The sequence below is a fragment of the Antrostomus carolinensis genome, unplaced genomic scaffold (assembly GCF_000700745.2).
Source record: "Antrostomus carolinensis isolate BGI_N321 unplaced genomic scaffold, ASM70074v2 scaffold21019, whole genome shotgun sequence".
Classification (NCBI taxonomy): domain Eukaryota; kingdom Metazoa; phylum Chordata; class Aves; order Caprimulgiformes; family Caprimulgidae; genus Antrostomus; species Antrostomus carolinensis.
The window spans coordinates 7219-22470 of record NW_010340912.1 but is presented as its reverse complement, the minus strand read 5'-3'; the positions used below and the strand labels follow the sequence as shown (position 1 = coordinate 22470).

At 35.7% G+C, this 15252-nt stretch overlaps 1 protein-coding gene across 1 annotated transcript in view; it reads left to right on the top strand.

Annotated features, from left to right (window-relative positions):
- PPP4R3A (protein phosphatase 4 regulatory subunit 3A) overlaps positions 1-15027 on the top strand; it is a 41655-nt gene extending 26628 nt beyond the window's left edge. Inside the window, exons 5-15 of the mRNA XM_010176326.1 lie at positions 3900-3977; positions 4079-4195; positions 4693-4809; positions 6148-6279; positions 6376-6478; positions 7763-7921; positions 9106-9275; positions 11112-11254; positions 12582-12772; positions 13276-13502; positions 14271-15027. Of these exons, the coding sequence (XP_010174628.1) occupies positions 3900-3977; positions 4079-4195; positions 4693-4809; positions 6148-6279; positions 6376-6478; positions 7763-7921; positions 9106-9275; positions 11112-11254; positions 12582-12772; positions 13276-13502; positions 14271-14384 (1551 nt within the window). The 3' untranslated portion in view covers positions 14385-15027. The remainder of the gene's footprint in view (positions 1-3899; positions 3978-4078; positions 4196-4692; positions 4810-6147; positions 6280-6375; positions 6479-7762; positions 7922-9105; positions 9276-11111; positions 11255-12581; positions 12773-13275; positions 13503-14270) is intronic.
- The last annotated feature ends 225 nt before the right edge of the window (positions 15028-15252 follow it).

Here is a 15252-nt window from a genome sequence, read left to right as displayed (position 1 = left end):
GTCTGTCATAAGTGGACGTACTTATTGATAGTGAACGTGTGGGAAGGCAGTCTGAGATAAAGGAGATTGAAACATTTTAAACTATGCAATCTTCTGGTGTGGTAGCAGGAAGGAGTGTATGTTTAAAGCTGTAATTCTCTTGTTTGTTTCTTTTTTTAATGAAACTTTCACTTTCTGGGCTTAAATATTATTTCTACCTGAAATGAATATGGAGGTGGAAAAGAGTATAGAAAGTGGACTCTTTCCAGCTTACGTGGTGTTGAGTTTCTTGGATCTTTTTTTGAGAAAGGTATGTTTTTCATCATGTGTCTGTAATCACAGACATGAAGTGTCTGAAAACTAGAAGTTAATTATATTTTGAGAGGCCTGCTGCTTTGAAAGTTGAATCTCAAATGGAAATAGTGTCTTCTTTCATGATCCTACTTTATCTGTGGATCTTGTTGTTTTTAAAGTCATAAATGATTGAGTGAGTAGATGGCCTGGCTTAATTTTATCTTCATGAACTTTGTAAGGTATTAAATGCTGGAAGCATCTACTTAGATCTTGCAAAAGCATAAATTAATATACTTAGTGTTTGGTTTATGCAAGTATTGAACATTTAATAATTTCTGTGCATGGAGAAAACAGCTAGATTCTACAGTTACTGTGTAAACTATCATTTGCACTTTTGTTTTCTTGGAAAACAGATGTGACCTTCACAGCTTCTAAGATAAATACAAATGGGTTTTGATATTTGTCTGCATGAAGAGGTCAGATGCTGCAAAGAATTATGCATTTGCACTGTGTCCACTTCATAGACATATTCGGGGGGATTTTTGCAAGTTGGAAAAAAAACCAAACCAAACTCAAAACCAAAGAGAGAACATTTAAGCTTGTGTAGTTCTAGCGTTAGGTGTCACTGCTTTGTGACTCCTAAAACAGGAGAACTCTGCTCTCAGACTGTGCATTTCCATGATGGATTCTGGTAGTGTTGTTCAGGAACGTATCTTTAGATATGCTGCCCTTGTCAGTAATTTTACAGCTTGAGAGAGAGAATCTTGTGTTTAGAATGTTCATTGCAATCACAAATTTTCTATAAATGTGAGAGGGCTGGGGTTTTTCCCATCAATAACAACCTGTCTGCCTTTCATTAATCAATAATCTGGAATGGCATAGCACATAAATGCATTTCAGAGCTAAGACATAACTGCAAAGTTAGTAATAGGTTGTTTTTATTTTCTTGGAATAACTGCTATTTACTGCATATTATCCATGTAAGGGTGGGGTGTTTCAAATCGCTCGGATCCATCTTGATTCATCTGATTTTAAATAAATCATGGTTGTTCTGAGACCTAGAGATTTCAGATAATCTTATTAATTTAAAAATACAATGTATTTCCTGGAGTTTGGGAGAGGAGATGGTGTGGGAAATGCTTCAATGTTATATTCAATACAGAATTGTAAAATACTGTATTATAGTATATAATATATATGTGAAAGGTTGAAAAATGGTTACATACTAAACTTCTGTAAATTCTTCCTGAAACATTGTCAGCATTGAAGTCTTCATCACTTCCTAATGTTAGGAAGTCCCCTTTACAGGTTGCAAATGTTTGCGAGCCCAGTAACAGGGTGAGTGGGTCAGCCTCTGCTGTGGGTGGCCACATCTTGAACCAGGCAGGGTTGTGGTGGGGTCCGGTCAGAGAGCTGAGCTGGGCTCCTGCCCAGCCAGGCCCTGCCTGCCGGGTGCTGCTGGGGGTGCAGCATCCCTGAGGCCCACGTATTGCCACAAGTGCAGGGGCTCCTCCTCTCCTTCCACATTTTGACTTTAAAAAGAAATTGGTACTTTGGGTTGTATTGCGTACCTTTTTACACAGAAGCACACTAATCATGGCTCTGGCGTATGTAAATGCTGAAATGTGTGTTATTTTTTCCCAGTGATCATTCTGAGATATTTCTGTGGTATTGACTTGCACTTACTGTCAGGTATCATGGAGGTGGAAAGTTCATTTTGCAGTAAGAATGGAAATAAGGGGTTACCCTTTCCAGTTGGGAATAAGCATCTTCTCAGAAGTTTTGGTAGCTGAGATTACTTTTACATCTTGGTGAAAACAGCAAAAAGATAAATGAAAGCAAATTACTTTGCCTTTTCTTAAATGCACTGCTAATTATGGAGAATAACTTGCATGTTCTTCAAAATAGCTTTTTATGGGGATTTTATTGTTTGGGCTTTTTTTTTTTTATTTCAGTGAGCAAGTATGTTAGTATCTGTACTGTGGGTTAGTTAAGTTACCTGTAATGTCTAATGAGTTAAATATTGGAACAGAAAACTTCCTAAGCCATGTAACAGCTGGATAACATGTAAACAAACATCCTTGTCCATCACAGCTGAAGTTAGGTTTCTTGAAATCACATACCTTAATCGTGGTTTTGAACATGTTTGTTGAAATCTGAAAGTCAAACTTCACATTTCCAGTGCTTGATCCTCCTCAGTGAATTTCAAATGAGGCCTCTCCTGTGGCTCTTTTGTTTTGATTTTGAAGCAGTCACAGAAATAGCACCTGAAATAGTGTCCAGAAGGAATTCTTTGTTCTTTATCAATAAACTGTTGGGTCAGATGAGAAGCACAGCACAGAATCAAACAAGACGAAATGTGTGCCATATCCTAAATATATGATTTACCTTATAGTGTGGTGAAATGCCTTGTAGGTTAGTAGCTCATGCCAACCTATTTTGGGTTTTATCTGTGTTGTGCAGTGCCATGTAGAGATCCTGGACTGGGTTATGACAGCATTATAGCTGCATTAGCATGGTGTGCTATTGGAACTGAGGTACTCATTTTCTCAGCAAGGCTGCAAGGTGAGCCTGGATGAGGTACCTAGGTAATCTGCAATCTAAGCAAGTTTATGTGGATGTATCTGAAGTACTTTTATGGTTCTGCTTTGTGCTGTGTAAACAGAAGCCAGGCAACTTGGGTTTCTAGCACTGTGGTTTTGGGATGGAGGGGTATTGCATGTGGTGCTACTGACTTCACAAGAAACAACATTCTGGGAGCTTTTTGAAAAAATCTACTCATATCTGATGTAGGAGTATCTTTTTCAAGCAAGTGCTGTCTTATTACTGTATAATGTTGGGGAAAGGGTGAGGGAAGGTTTATTTCTGATTTAATAATCTTTAGTTGTTAGGACTAAAAAGGTTATGGGAAGCAAAGTATTGCTGCTTCTTTCAGTCTAAATACACGTTTGTAATGTGTTGTCTGCTGTTTGTAGTTTTGCTAAGGTACAGTGGCATGAAAAATAACAATGTTTTTTGCTGCCAGACAGAATGACAAATAAATGCTGTGTAATAGGAACAGTTACTTTGATTTGGTTTCTAGAATTCACTGAGGGGAAAGAATCTTGCCTTGTTCCTGCTATTAGGCAGCTCTCCCTTCATCATGTCCTTGCTTTAGTTCTGCTGCAAAGCTCTCGTACCATTACAAAGGTATTTGTGTGCGTAGGGCTGAGTGGGAGATCATGTTTATCAAAAAATGTAAACAGTTGAAGCAACGGTATTGTAGTGTGGTTTAGGCGGACAGGCATGTGACAAGGGGGAAGGAAGTTAGAGAAGAAGTCATAGACACAAATTGTGAGAATGTCAGTAGAAAATAAAAAAAGAAGACAGCCAAAAGGCAATACAAGATACATCGTAACTGAGAATGAAGTGTTGGGGGGTGGGGTGGTGTTGAACATGATAAAGGCTCAAAAACAAGATTCATATTAATTTGTTTGAAAATTGAATTAGAAAGTTGGTACTGGTATGATTAGCTACAGTACTCAACCATATGTTCTCTTAATTGCAGGCTTAGAAGTACTTTAGATTATACTTGGATGCCTTTTGGTATTGTCAAATAAACAAATGGTATTGTTTTGCCTTTGTAGGAAGATGAAAAATTTCTGACAGACTTGTTTGCACAACTAACAGATGAAGCCACAGATGAGGAGAAAAGACAGGAATTGGTAAGAAATCTGTAAAATACACATGAAAGGTACAGTTACTACAAAGTGATATGTGCATCTTTTTTTTAATTACTAACTAGGGTATTATTCCCGTTTTTCAGGTAAATTTTCTGAAAGAGTTTTGTGCATTCTCTCAAACACTGCAACCTCAAAACCGAGATGCGTTTTTCAAAACCTTGTCAAATATGGGCATACTGCCAGCCCTAGAAGTCATATTGGTAAGTCAGCTCAATTTTATTTGTGGTAACAATTTTGTTTATCTCCAGAGAGATTTTTTAAAAAAGTATGCCAAACTTCAGTCGCGTGGTTTTCTGAAGTGTTTGCTTTGTCTTGTCTTAGCTTGAGATTCAAAACATTTAAAATATTTTTGTAAAACTTTAAAAGCGGTTACAATATTACATTGTAAGTACCCTGACATTCTTTTTTTTTGTTGTTTTCTCATTCACTTTCCTGTCTTTACATCCTTCTTGGTGTACAATTAAGTAACCAAATAGGGAGATAGAACAAAGGGCAAGGAAACCATAAAATTTATTTTGCGCAACAGTTGTCAAATGCCCAAAGAAGATGTTAGAGTCAATTCAGCTCTGGAATACAGTTTTAGTAATAGTTAGGTATGACTTGTAAGTAGGAATTAAAAGCTCTGTGCTTTCTGGTTTTCATTCCATTTAAGCCTTTTCTTTTAAGGAAACACAAATTTTTTATTTGACTTTTCCAGGGTATGGATGATGCACAAGTACGAAGTGCAGCCACTGATATATTCTCATATTTGGTTGAATACAACCCATCCATGGTACGAGAGTTTGTCATGCAGGAAGCGCAGCAGAATGATGATGTGAGTAGAGGGTCCCCAGGAATATGTGGTTTGGGTTTTTTTTGAAATTGTTGTTTTATATTTACAACCCTATATATGACATGAAGCCCTACTTCTGAAGAAGTATGGGGTGTAGTCATGATGGTTACAGGATACTGAACTACATGTTTTTAAAAGTTCTGTTAGTCAGGTGAGATGAGTGTTCGCTTGTTTCCATATTCTTGTTCCATTGAGTGTAAAGTAAAACAGGTTACCATAAACCACCATTTTGTTTAACTTCAGTTGTCATACAAGCAAACCAAAATGTTTTTGAATGATGGCCTCCTTAAAATGCGAAATCTAAATTTCAGTCTTGATCTTAGCATGTACATGTATTTTTAATTTAGTTGTAAGAAACCTGTGTTCAGGTGACTATCACACACATTGAAAGTGGAATTATGATCCTAAGTGTTTAAGAACTCTTTTTGACAGAGGTTTACATTTCCCAGAGGTCCTCTGTAGCTGTTTAATACAGAATGCTAGCACACAACAAGTAGTAAGAAAGGTATTTCAAAGTGGTATTCAGTGGAGGAAAACATCATGCTGCCTTTTCCGTAGGGGAGATAGTTATTGTTTTCTCTTGTATCTGCTGAAAAGATGCCGGAGAACTGGAAGAAGGGGGAAGCTGGGATAGGGAATATCGCTGGTGTTTCCAGCCTCTTGCATCAGATCACTGTCATCTTTTATGGGGCACAGTGGTAACCAAGCAACTTTAATGTAAGGGTTCCTAAAAGTAAATATTGTTTTTACTTTTATATGTTATTCGTATTTTCTGCAAACACATGTTGGGGTTATTTTTAGGTGAAAATAATCTCATGATGTTAAATACCTGATAAACTTTACTGTTGTATGTTTGTGGAAATAACACCCTTGGTATGTTTCCTAAAGGGGGATAGAAATTAAAACTTCTGTACTCTGAAAGCGCTTCCAGAAATCAGTTGAATTTTGAGACTGTTAAGTATCTGCCTCTGTACTTTTTATCTTTCAGTGTTTCAGTTCAGACTAAATTCTAAATTAGATTGTTAATTTCGGAACCCTTTTTAGGTGTTTTGAAAGATTCTTTTTCACTACTTGCCTTCTTACTGTTGAACCGTTAACCAGAATGTGTCACTGACATGTGAAGTTAATATTTTTTTCCTCTTAAGTGTGGGCTTTTTTCATTTGGTTGTTGTTTACATTTTACAGAATTTTGATAGAGCATCATTTTTAACCAGTCAGTAACTGTTTTAGAAGATAATTTCAGATTTTGGGCAAAGGAGTAGCATTAGAATTGATTTTTGCTTTTTTTTTTTTTTTTTTTTTTTCCTTCCCTCCCATTAGGATATATTACTCATTAACCTCATTATAGAACACATGATTTGTGACACTGATCCAGAACTTGGAGGGGCGGTGTTACTCATGGGTTTGCTTCGTACTTTAGTTGATCCAGAAAATATGCTTGCCACTGCTAATGTAAGTAGATACCTTCAAATGAAATTACATTTGGTTTTTTAGAGTATTTGATGATATGTGCTACGTATATAATTTTTTATTATTATTATTCTTCAGAAAACAGAAAAGACAGAGTTCTTGGGTTTCTTCTACAAACATTGTATGCATGTTCTGACAGCCCCTTTATTGGCCAATACTACAGAGGACAAGCCTAGCAAAGGTAATGCCACTCTGGATGTTGGGCACATCAAGGTTGTTGAATGTCAGTGTTTAAAACAGAATAACTGTCAAAGGACATTTTCTGTCTTAAAGAGAATCTGAGACTATGATACATAGTTTGGAATAAAATGTTGATTCATGATTTAGTAATTTGAATAATTTATAGGTATAAAATTCAGCAGAGACCTGATTTAAGAAGTGAACAGCATTTGCTGCAGCTTTTGCTTCAGCAAAAATTAAAATATTTGCATTATTTTTAGTAACTCGTGGCCGTTCAGTGGCATAGACTTGTAAATATGCATAAATGTTTTTTAAGGTCAGGGATTACTAGAGAGGATGCAGAATTGCCCCTGAGAAGGTGTGTATCACAATATTGTGCTGAATTTGAAGGTATTTGTTCTACATCAAACTAAGAAAGCAGAGATTGGTGATGAGATAACTGTTCTTGCTGGCTACTGGCAACAGTAGTTTATTTGTTAATAGTATAACATGTCCAAAATGGATGTAAAAGGAGGTACATACATAAATGTTCTCTAAATTTTTTAATTTATTGTATAGATTTCCAAGGGATTAGTTAAATTAATCACTTTTATCTCAACTGGCTTCCAGATAGATTGGAATTGAGATTTTTACTATTTAAAATACATATGTTCTTTAATGGTCAACGATATGGCAATATTTTTCAAAAAGGTAGCACTGCCTTTTAAGAAATATTAAATCTAACATTTATTTAATTTATTATTTGACTACTTAAAAGCAGGGTTTGAGTTATGTTTTGCATATGCTGATATAATTATGTCCTAGAAGTATTAAGAGAGCCTGAGGTATTTCTTCCATCGTACTTTTGTTAAAAGGCATGATAGATCACGTTGCTGGTACAAACTTAGGCAGGGTACTGCATATAGGGCAATATTCTGTAATATAGACATAGGGACATCATAATGAGCTATGGTTAAATAAGCCTAACCGCTCACGTTAGTGTTCAGTTCTGTACTCTCTGAACCTTCGAACGCTGATTTGAGACAGACACAAAATGTAATTGTTTCTGTGGTTTAAGAGGGTTTTCTGCCCTATCTGTATAAACAGAAAATATTCACTCCATAATGTGCTTGTCCAATTTCTATTTTAAAGACTAAACAAACCCTCCAGAATGTTCCCTAAACTGTCTGTGGGAATGTATGAGAACTTGGAAATGTTTACCAGACTGCAGTTGGGTATTTGAAGTTAGCATCTGAAGGCAATATCCTAGATATGTTTAATTATTTTGGTTTTGTTTTTATTACAGATGATTTTCAGACAGCCCAACTCTTGGCATTAATACTGGAATTGCTAACTTTCTGTGTAGAACATCATACTTACCACATAAAGAACTACATCATTAACAAAGATATCCTGCGAAGGGTACTTGTTCTCATGGCCTCAAAGCACGCTTTCTTGGCATTGTGTAAGTTTGAAAGCTAAAGAATAAACTAGTATTTTGTGAATGTGAAGTGGTACATATCTTCGTTCTGCTGGAAGAAAACTGCTCACAGATCATGAAAATTTATAGATAAGTTAGCTAGTATTGGTAAATAGTTTTGCATTTATAGATGTCTTTTTTCTAAATAGCAGGATTTTTCTGACTCTCGATGTAGAGGTGAATTGGTATCTCAATATTGAATATCCTGAGAGAGCCATTTTAAGTTTTGATTATTTTTTTTTTAGTAGAAATTATCAGAGGTATTTAGTGAAGAGATACAGTTGTCTGACTGCATTAAACGGCTCAGAAGTTCAGTGTGCTGCTCTTCAAACTCTGGTAGTTTCTTGACCATGCTCAGCACAATAATAGCAAAGCAATTTGACTTAATTCTGGAGGCAAGTAAGAGATTTTTTTTTTTCCACGATTCTCTCGTGCACATAGAGTAAAACAAAGCCTAAAGTTGACTGAGCAGTGCCATGCCATAAGAAGTATCTTTTACATTTGTAACTGAATCACCTGAGTTTGGTTTTAGAACCCTTGAATATTCTTTTCATGTACACCTAGTTGCTAACCAAAATGTGCTGCCTTATAGCACGATGATACTCTGCTTTCTGTTTATGTGTGGACATTCACATACTTGTGTATGCTTCATAGTTTCAGAATGAGCTTTAAACTGGCTATAAATTAAGTCTTTGCTTTACTAAGTGTGTGAAGAAAATGTCATTTATCAATTTTAAAATAAGGTAGTTTGCATCCTCATCAAATAGGATTTAATTAAATGTAATCAAACTTACATTTGAGTAATAGGAATGATAAGCAAATTTCCTAGTTCTGCTGAGAAAGTATTTTACCTTGATCATAAGTAATTTTAAAAATTGAAAATACACCTTTATGTTATTAGCAATATAGTTAAACAGCAGTATATTACTGCTTCAGTAAGCAGAGGTGGTTTCACTTGTACAGTTATGGTGGAGAATTTCTTCATGATAAAATAGGTAAGTAATCTTCAGCAGTATAGTCAAGACTGAGAAGCAGATAATAGCTGAATGTGTTACCTGGTACTAATAATGTAAGAACTGAGATTGCAAATTGCTCTAAATAATGCTGAGTAATTTCCAGATTATTTTCTTTTAAATGTAAAAGTTCTTTTGATTACACTTCTGCTTCAGGTGCCCTTCGTTTCAAGAGAAAGATAATTGGACTGAAGGATGAATTCTACAACCGTTACATAATGAAAAGTTTTTTGTTTGAACCTGTGGTCAAAGCATTTCTAAATAATGGTTCCCGTTATAATCTGATGAACTCTGCCATAATAGAGATGTTCGAATTTATCAGAGTGGTGAGTACTGTGATCTGCTGAGGATAATTACTGTATTCTTTAATCTTGTAGTTCAAGAAGACTTTACTTTTTGCTTGTACCCTAAATTATGCTATCATAGTGATGTGACCATATGATACTGTATTTAAATGAACTTTATTTTGTAGAAGTTACATACTCATACATATTCTGTCTTACATTCAAACAGTACTGTGACTTGAAAATTAAGTTCGCTTGATGGTCAGTGTACTCACAGTACCCAGATCTGCAAAGGCAGCCCCAATCAGGTTTCATTGTGCAGATTGGATGGGCCTGTTGCAACAAGAATGTCCTTTTAAACTGCTGCTACAAAAACATCAAATTTAGTCATGCTCTCTAATGTCAGTTCAACAGAATATGGAAAGAGAGAAGTTATATTGGTCTTTGATTATATTAATGGAGTTCCTTCCGTGGGGAGTCTCTTAAAATATGCATGCTAATTTGGCTGTCTGCACAGTGCTGTTTCCTCACCGTTGTCTGTATCCAGATTCTGACAAGATTCTGTAGGAATTGTAACTGTGATAAGTGGGGCCAAGCTTGGGTGCAGGCAGTCATGGAGGAGTAAGGGGGTGAGGAAAAAAGGAGGCTCTGTCACCTCTTGAAATCTTCTGTAGTGATGACCGCCTTCCTCTTTGAGTTGGGACTCAAGGCAATTCAAGACTGAGATGACTTGATCATTGTGGAAGAGTTGATTTAAAAATGGTTTTGAAGCTATGAAAAAAGTCAATCCGTATAGGTGACCCTGACTTTCATGCTGTGGTCTTTCAGTACTCCATGGGATTGTGTGCTGATCCTACAGCTCATGCTATGAGGAAATAAATAATCTTTTTTTTAAAAAAAAAAATTATTTTTCTTTTCACGTAGATACCCAGGTTGCATTACCAGAATACTTCTTGGTATCTGGAAATAATTTTTGTCAATTTTATTTCATTCAGGTTTATTCTTAAAGATCTCAAATTTTAAAAGTGTGCTTTTGTTATTACTGCTGTATTACCATTCATAAGAGGTGACCTTTGAGCGTAAAACCAAAAGATAAAATAACCAGTGTATTAAGATCTATGTTGCTCTGCTTGTCCTTAGGAGGTGTTAGTTCAGGTGTTTATTCTGCAGTGTACTCCAGGGGCTGTGCACAGCTGAGAAAGCCAAACAATGTACAGGACTAATTTTCCTGCTGCATGATGCAGACCTGTGCAGTCCCAGGTGTCTGAGGTGGCTTTGGGCAGCCACAGCACTAAACTGAAATAGCAGAACATTTGGGAGGTTTTTGTAAAGGACCTTGGCCAGTACCAGCTGGCCACAAAGGATGAACCTGATGTTGGTTTCTGATTAAAAATATCTTCCTGGTTCTCATCCTGAACAAATGCATTGAATAATTATTGTTACATAAGTCGTTTATTTGCAGTGATGAAAGAAAGAATATGAATGCTAAGTCTGTGTCTTGTAAACATTTTTTAATTGACTGATTACATCAGGTATCAGTTAATCTATCAATATAAAAATATTTATAAGTTAAAGTGGGAAAGACCTCTTAGGCTTGGTTTTGGTATCATTTCTATCAAGATTTTAGTGTCTATTCATGTGTTTTGAAGGAGATGCTACTAGAAAATTGCTGCTATTATGCCTGTTTTGCTACTCAAATATTTGAAGGTCTAGATTTTTAACTACACTTACATGCATAATACTCATTTTTGCATAAGCTAATATATGATGCTTCCTGTGGAATATTTAAAAATATTCTCTCATTTAAATTAATTTTTATATTGTATTAAATAAATTCATTTGAATGAAAAGTCACTTTATGTTTGTTTGTTCCTATAGGAAGATATAAAATCTTTAACGGCTCATGTAATTGAAAATTACTGGAAGGCACTGGAAGATGTAGATTATGTGCAGACATTCAAAGGACTGAAACTGCGATTTGAACAACAAAGGGAAAGACAAGATAATCCAAAACTTGACAGGTAAAATGCACATCTTATTAGTGTATCAGTGGTTTAATTCTGTTTTGGGAGTATTGCTGAATTGTTGTGTGATAGTGGGAAATGTAAATAATTCAGACTCCTGCTTGCATCTCAGGCGTTGTTGAAATTACTGAATTAATAGTGTGATTTCCAGATGTGTTGCTTCAAACTCTTGATCGTCTTTCAGCAAACGTATTAGTTGCTGGACCTCCAGTAGTAATGCTAAATTGTCATATCCTAAACTTACGTAACAGTATTGTAATGAGGCTGGAAGCCCATCAGGTACCTAAATTTGCTTAAATAATAGATTCCTACTGTTTGATTTCAAAGATTGTTCAGTTGTAAGTTATAATTTTGTGGATTTTTCCTTCAAAAATTCATGTCAGATTTCCTTTTATTTTAGTTAGTTGTGGGAGCAGATATTTAGGTACACTCTACCAAAATTTGAGAATTGTACAATTAAAATGAGAGTATAATCCTAGCTGTGTTTTAAAATATTGAAGCACTTTCAAGAATATGTGCAGGATTCGCAGTTTTGAGTGCTAACATTTTACAGGTGAGATTTTGATTATTTTGGCTTGGGTCAGCTAAGCTTGTCACTTAAACAGCTGTGAAATTCAAGCCTACACTCTAAATAGGGCACACGTATTCTTCAGGGTGCACATCACTGTCCCTCTCCTCCAAGGCCATAATACTGATTCTGTGAGAAAAAAGAAAAGGAAGGTGGAGCTGAGATAGACGGACAGTAATAATAGATCAAATGGGGAGGGAGAAGTAGCACTTTGTGTGCAAGGCTCTGAAGAATGGAAGATACTGATATTGACCAAAAAGTGGGTGTGTATTTTTAACGTATCTGTTTTATACTGGAGTAATATTTAAGTTTGATTTTGGGGCTGTTTTTTTTTGTTTAACACATTGGACCCCAAATACTGACAAGTTGTAAGTTATTTTCAGAAGAAAAGTCTATAGTTTCTAAACTCTTTGTTTTACAACTTTTTATTTGCCAGTGCAAACTGTTAAACCAAGCCTGACTGCAACACTTCAGTGACATTTCGAAAAATTACTTTTAATAGTGCTGTTTGTAAGCTACAGAATTTTGGACAGATAAAGTAGTCTGAATGTGCCATTAGCAGAGTTGTACTTTATTTGATACTTTATAAAGGAAGGTTTTTAATTATCTTTGCATTAAAGTTACAGATACTCATATTACAGAATGATTTGCTGGTATTTTTCTTGCTCTACAATATTTGTATTTGTAAGCTGTCACTGTAAATGTCGAGTGATGTTTTATTATTAATATGAGTTGTTTTTCAAATAATTTCTCCAGCATGCGCTCCATTTTGAGAAACCATAGATACAGAAGGGATGCAAGAACCCTGGAGGATGAGGAGGAGATGTGGTTTAATACTGATGAAGATGATATGGAAGATGGAGAGGCAGTGGTGCCCCCTTCTGACAAAACTAAAAATGATGAAGATATTATGGACCCTATCAGTAAATTCATGGAAAGGAAAAAATGTAAGTGATGAGAAGAAGAATGCCATATGGGTTATGCAGAAGCCATAGTCATTCTGCAATTAAGATTTGCATGTATTTATTCTGAAGTTCTTAGATTTTGAAATTGTGACACCAAATTGGTGGACCACCCCTTCAAAACAAGTTTTGTTGTCTTTAAAAGCAGAATGATACAAAATATTGTTGTTGATTTCTTAAAGCAATCGAATGGTAATCTTAGCTGATAGTCAAGTTTTCCTGTGTTTTATTGTGTTTATAATTCAAATGTTTTGATGTAAATGTTCAGGTGATACCACCGGTAGAGTAAAAGTGTTCCTTCCTGGCCAATGACAACAGCTGGTAGGTAGTATAGTAGTATGGGAAAAAAAAAAATGTCTGATGACACAAAGTTGTACATAAAGTATTGAGCCTTTTACCACACAGTGAGGTGATCTGTAATTAAATGTTTTGCTCAATAATAATTGCTTTACTTTTGTATTTTGTTGTGCTTATTTTTTTCTCTCCAGTAAAAGAGAGTGAAGAAAAGGAGGTTCTTCTGAAAACTAACCTTTCAGGTCGTCAGAGCCCAAGTTTCAAGCTTTCCTTCTCCAGTGGTACAAAATCTAACCTTACCAGCCAGTCGTCTGCAAGTAATCTCCCCGGATCCCCAGGGTCTCCCGGATCCCCAGGGTCCCCTGGGTCTCCAGGATCAGTTTCTAAAAGCACATCTCAGATGGCAGCTATTACAACTAAGGTAATTTTGAATGAACATAAGTTGACTTCATTGTTACACACTAGGAATTTGTTTGCGGGTTAAGCTTCAGGAATTGCAACGTACTGTAGTTAGAGGAAGTTTTAGATGTTCATGCCACTTCTTCATGGGTCCAGACCTGCCTAATCTTAAAATCTGTGGTTATTTGCAATACAAGAGAGTTTTTAATATTACTAGACATGCTTTCATTTTCAGCTGCCAAGTTGTTTAAATTTTGTAACCTGTACAGCTCATTCAGTTATATTATACAAAAAATTCTTTAATTTACTACGTATTTAAACTAGCTTTTGTGAAGACAGACTGTGTTCTAAAGTATCATAATTCAAAAATTCAAGTTGAAGGATATTCTCTGTTTGTTTCTGAAGTGCTTCCAGGTTGCTTGTTGCTGTAGTCAGCTATGCTTGGTTAAAAAAAAAAAAAAATTAAAAATCTTTACAGATAGAGCTTCAGTGACACTTAAAAAAACTAAGTAGATTTTTGGATTTTCTTGCATTTCAACTAGAAATTTCATTTCTGTCCAGCTGGATAGGTAAAACCCCAGTTTGGATTTATTAATTGAAACATTTTTCAGACAATGTCATTTTCATTCATACTGGAGGATTTATTTTTGTTCTGCTTCATTTTATTCAAAACGTCATGAATCAGTATGCTCACGGCAATATTCTGTGCAAACATCATTTTCCAATACAAACGTGAAGTCTCAATGTGCAAACCTTTTCTTAATTATAGTAATTGTGTCTGTCTTTGTAGGGAGGCCTTGTTGGGCTTGTAGATTATCCTGATGATGATGAAGAGGATGATGAAGATGAAGATAAAGAGGAAACTTTACCTTTGTCAAAGAAAGCAAAGCTTGAGTCATCATAATGGCAACTGCTGAAGAACATTACGAGTTGGGGGAAGGATATTTTTTCCAAAAACAAAACAAACCCACAGCAAAGCAGCAATCTTTTGTGAATTACTGTGTGTGACACAGATCAACCTATACAAACGGATTTCTGCCAATCAAGTGCCAATTCAAAGGAGCAGAAGAAGGGGAAATACTTAGTTTAGGGGAAAGACTTGCGCCTTTGAGCTCTCCAGCTTGGACCACACGTTGCCCTTTTCTCAGGGAAGGAAATGGAAAACAAAAACAAACAAAAAAGCCAAGAGGGCAGGAGTTTTGTTAGTGGAACTCTGGATTGGCTGGTCAGTTGCTACAATCAGAATATGCTTTCTTGGACCATGTGTGAGACTTCTGAAGAAAAGGCGGTTTTTGCCATAATTCTTCACTAGGTTAAGAATGCCAGCAGTTTCTTTGTATAAAAGAGACCTGCCTTTGAAATCGTACATTCTGAACATTTTAGTCAAGCTACAGCAGGTTTTAAAAACCTCTATGGGGGAGGGCCGAATATAAAGTTTCCTCTTTTTTTTTTTAATCTGTTCCCTTTGCCCTTTAAACTGCAGAATTTTTTTTTTTGGAGGTGGGGGATTTGTTTGTCCCTTCTTGATTAAAGATTGAGTGGAATTCTAGATGTGGTCACTTCTGTGTCATAATTTTTTTTGCCCCCCTGAGTGTATGCTTAGTTGTTGAGTATATATTTGGGACCATTAAAATTTTTTGATGTAATATAATCTCACTGTTGTGCTGGTACCTGTTTCACCCTGTGTAATTTTGTTCTACATCACAGTTCTTAATATGTTTAGGATTTTATGGAAGATGGTATAGTTTTTATTGGAAAAAAGAAAATAATCT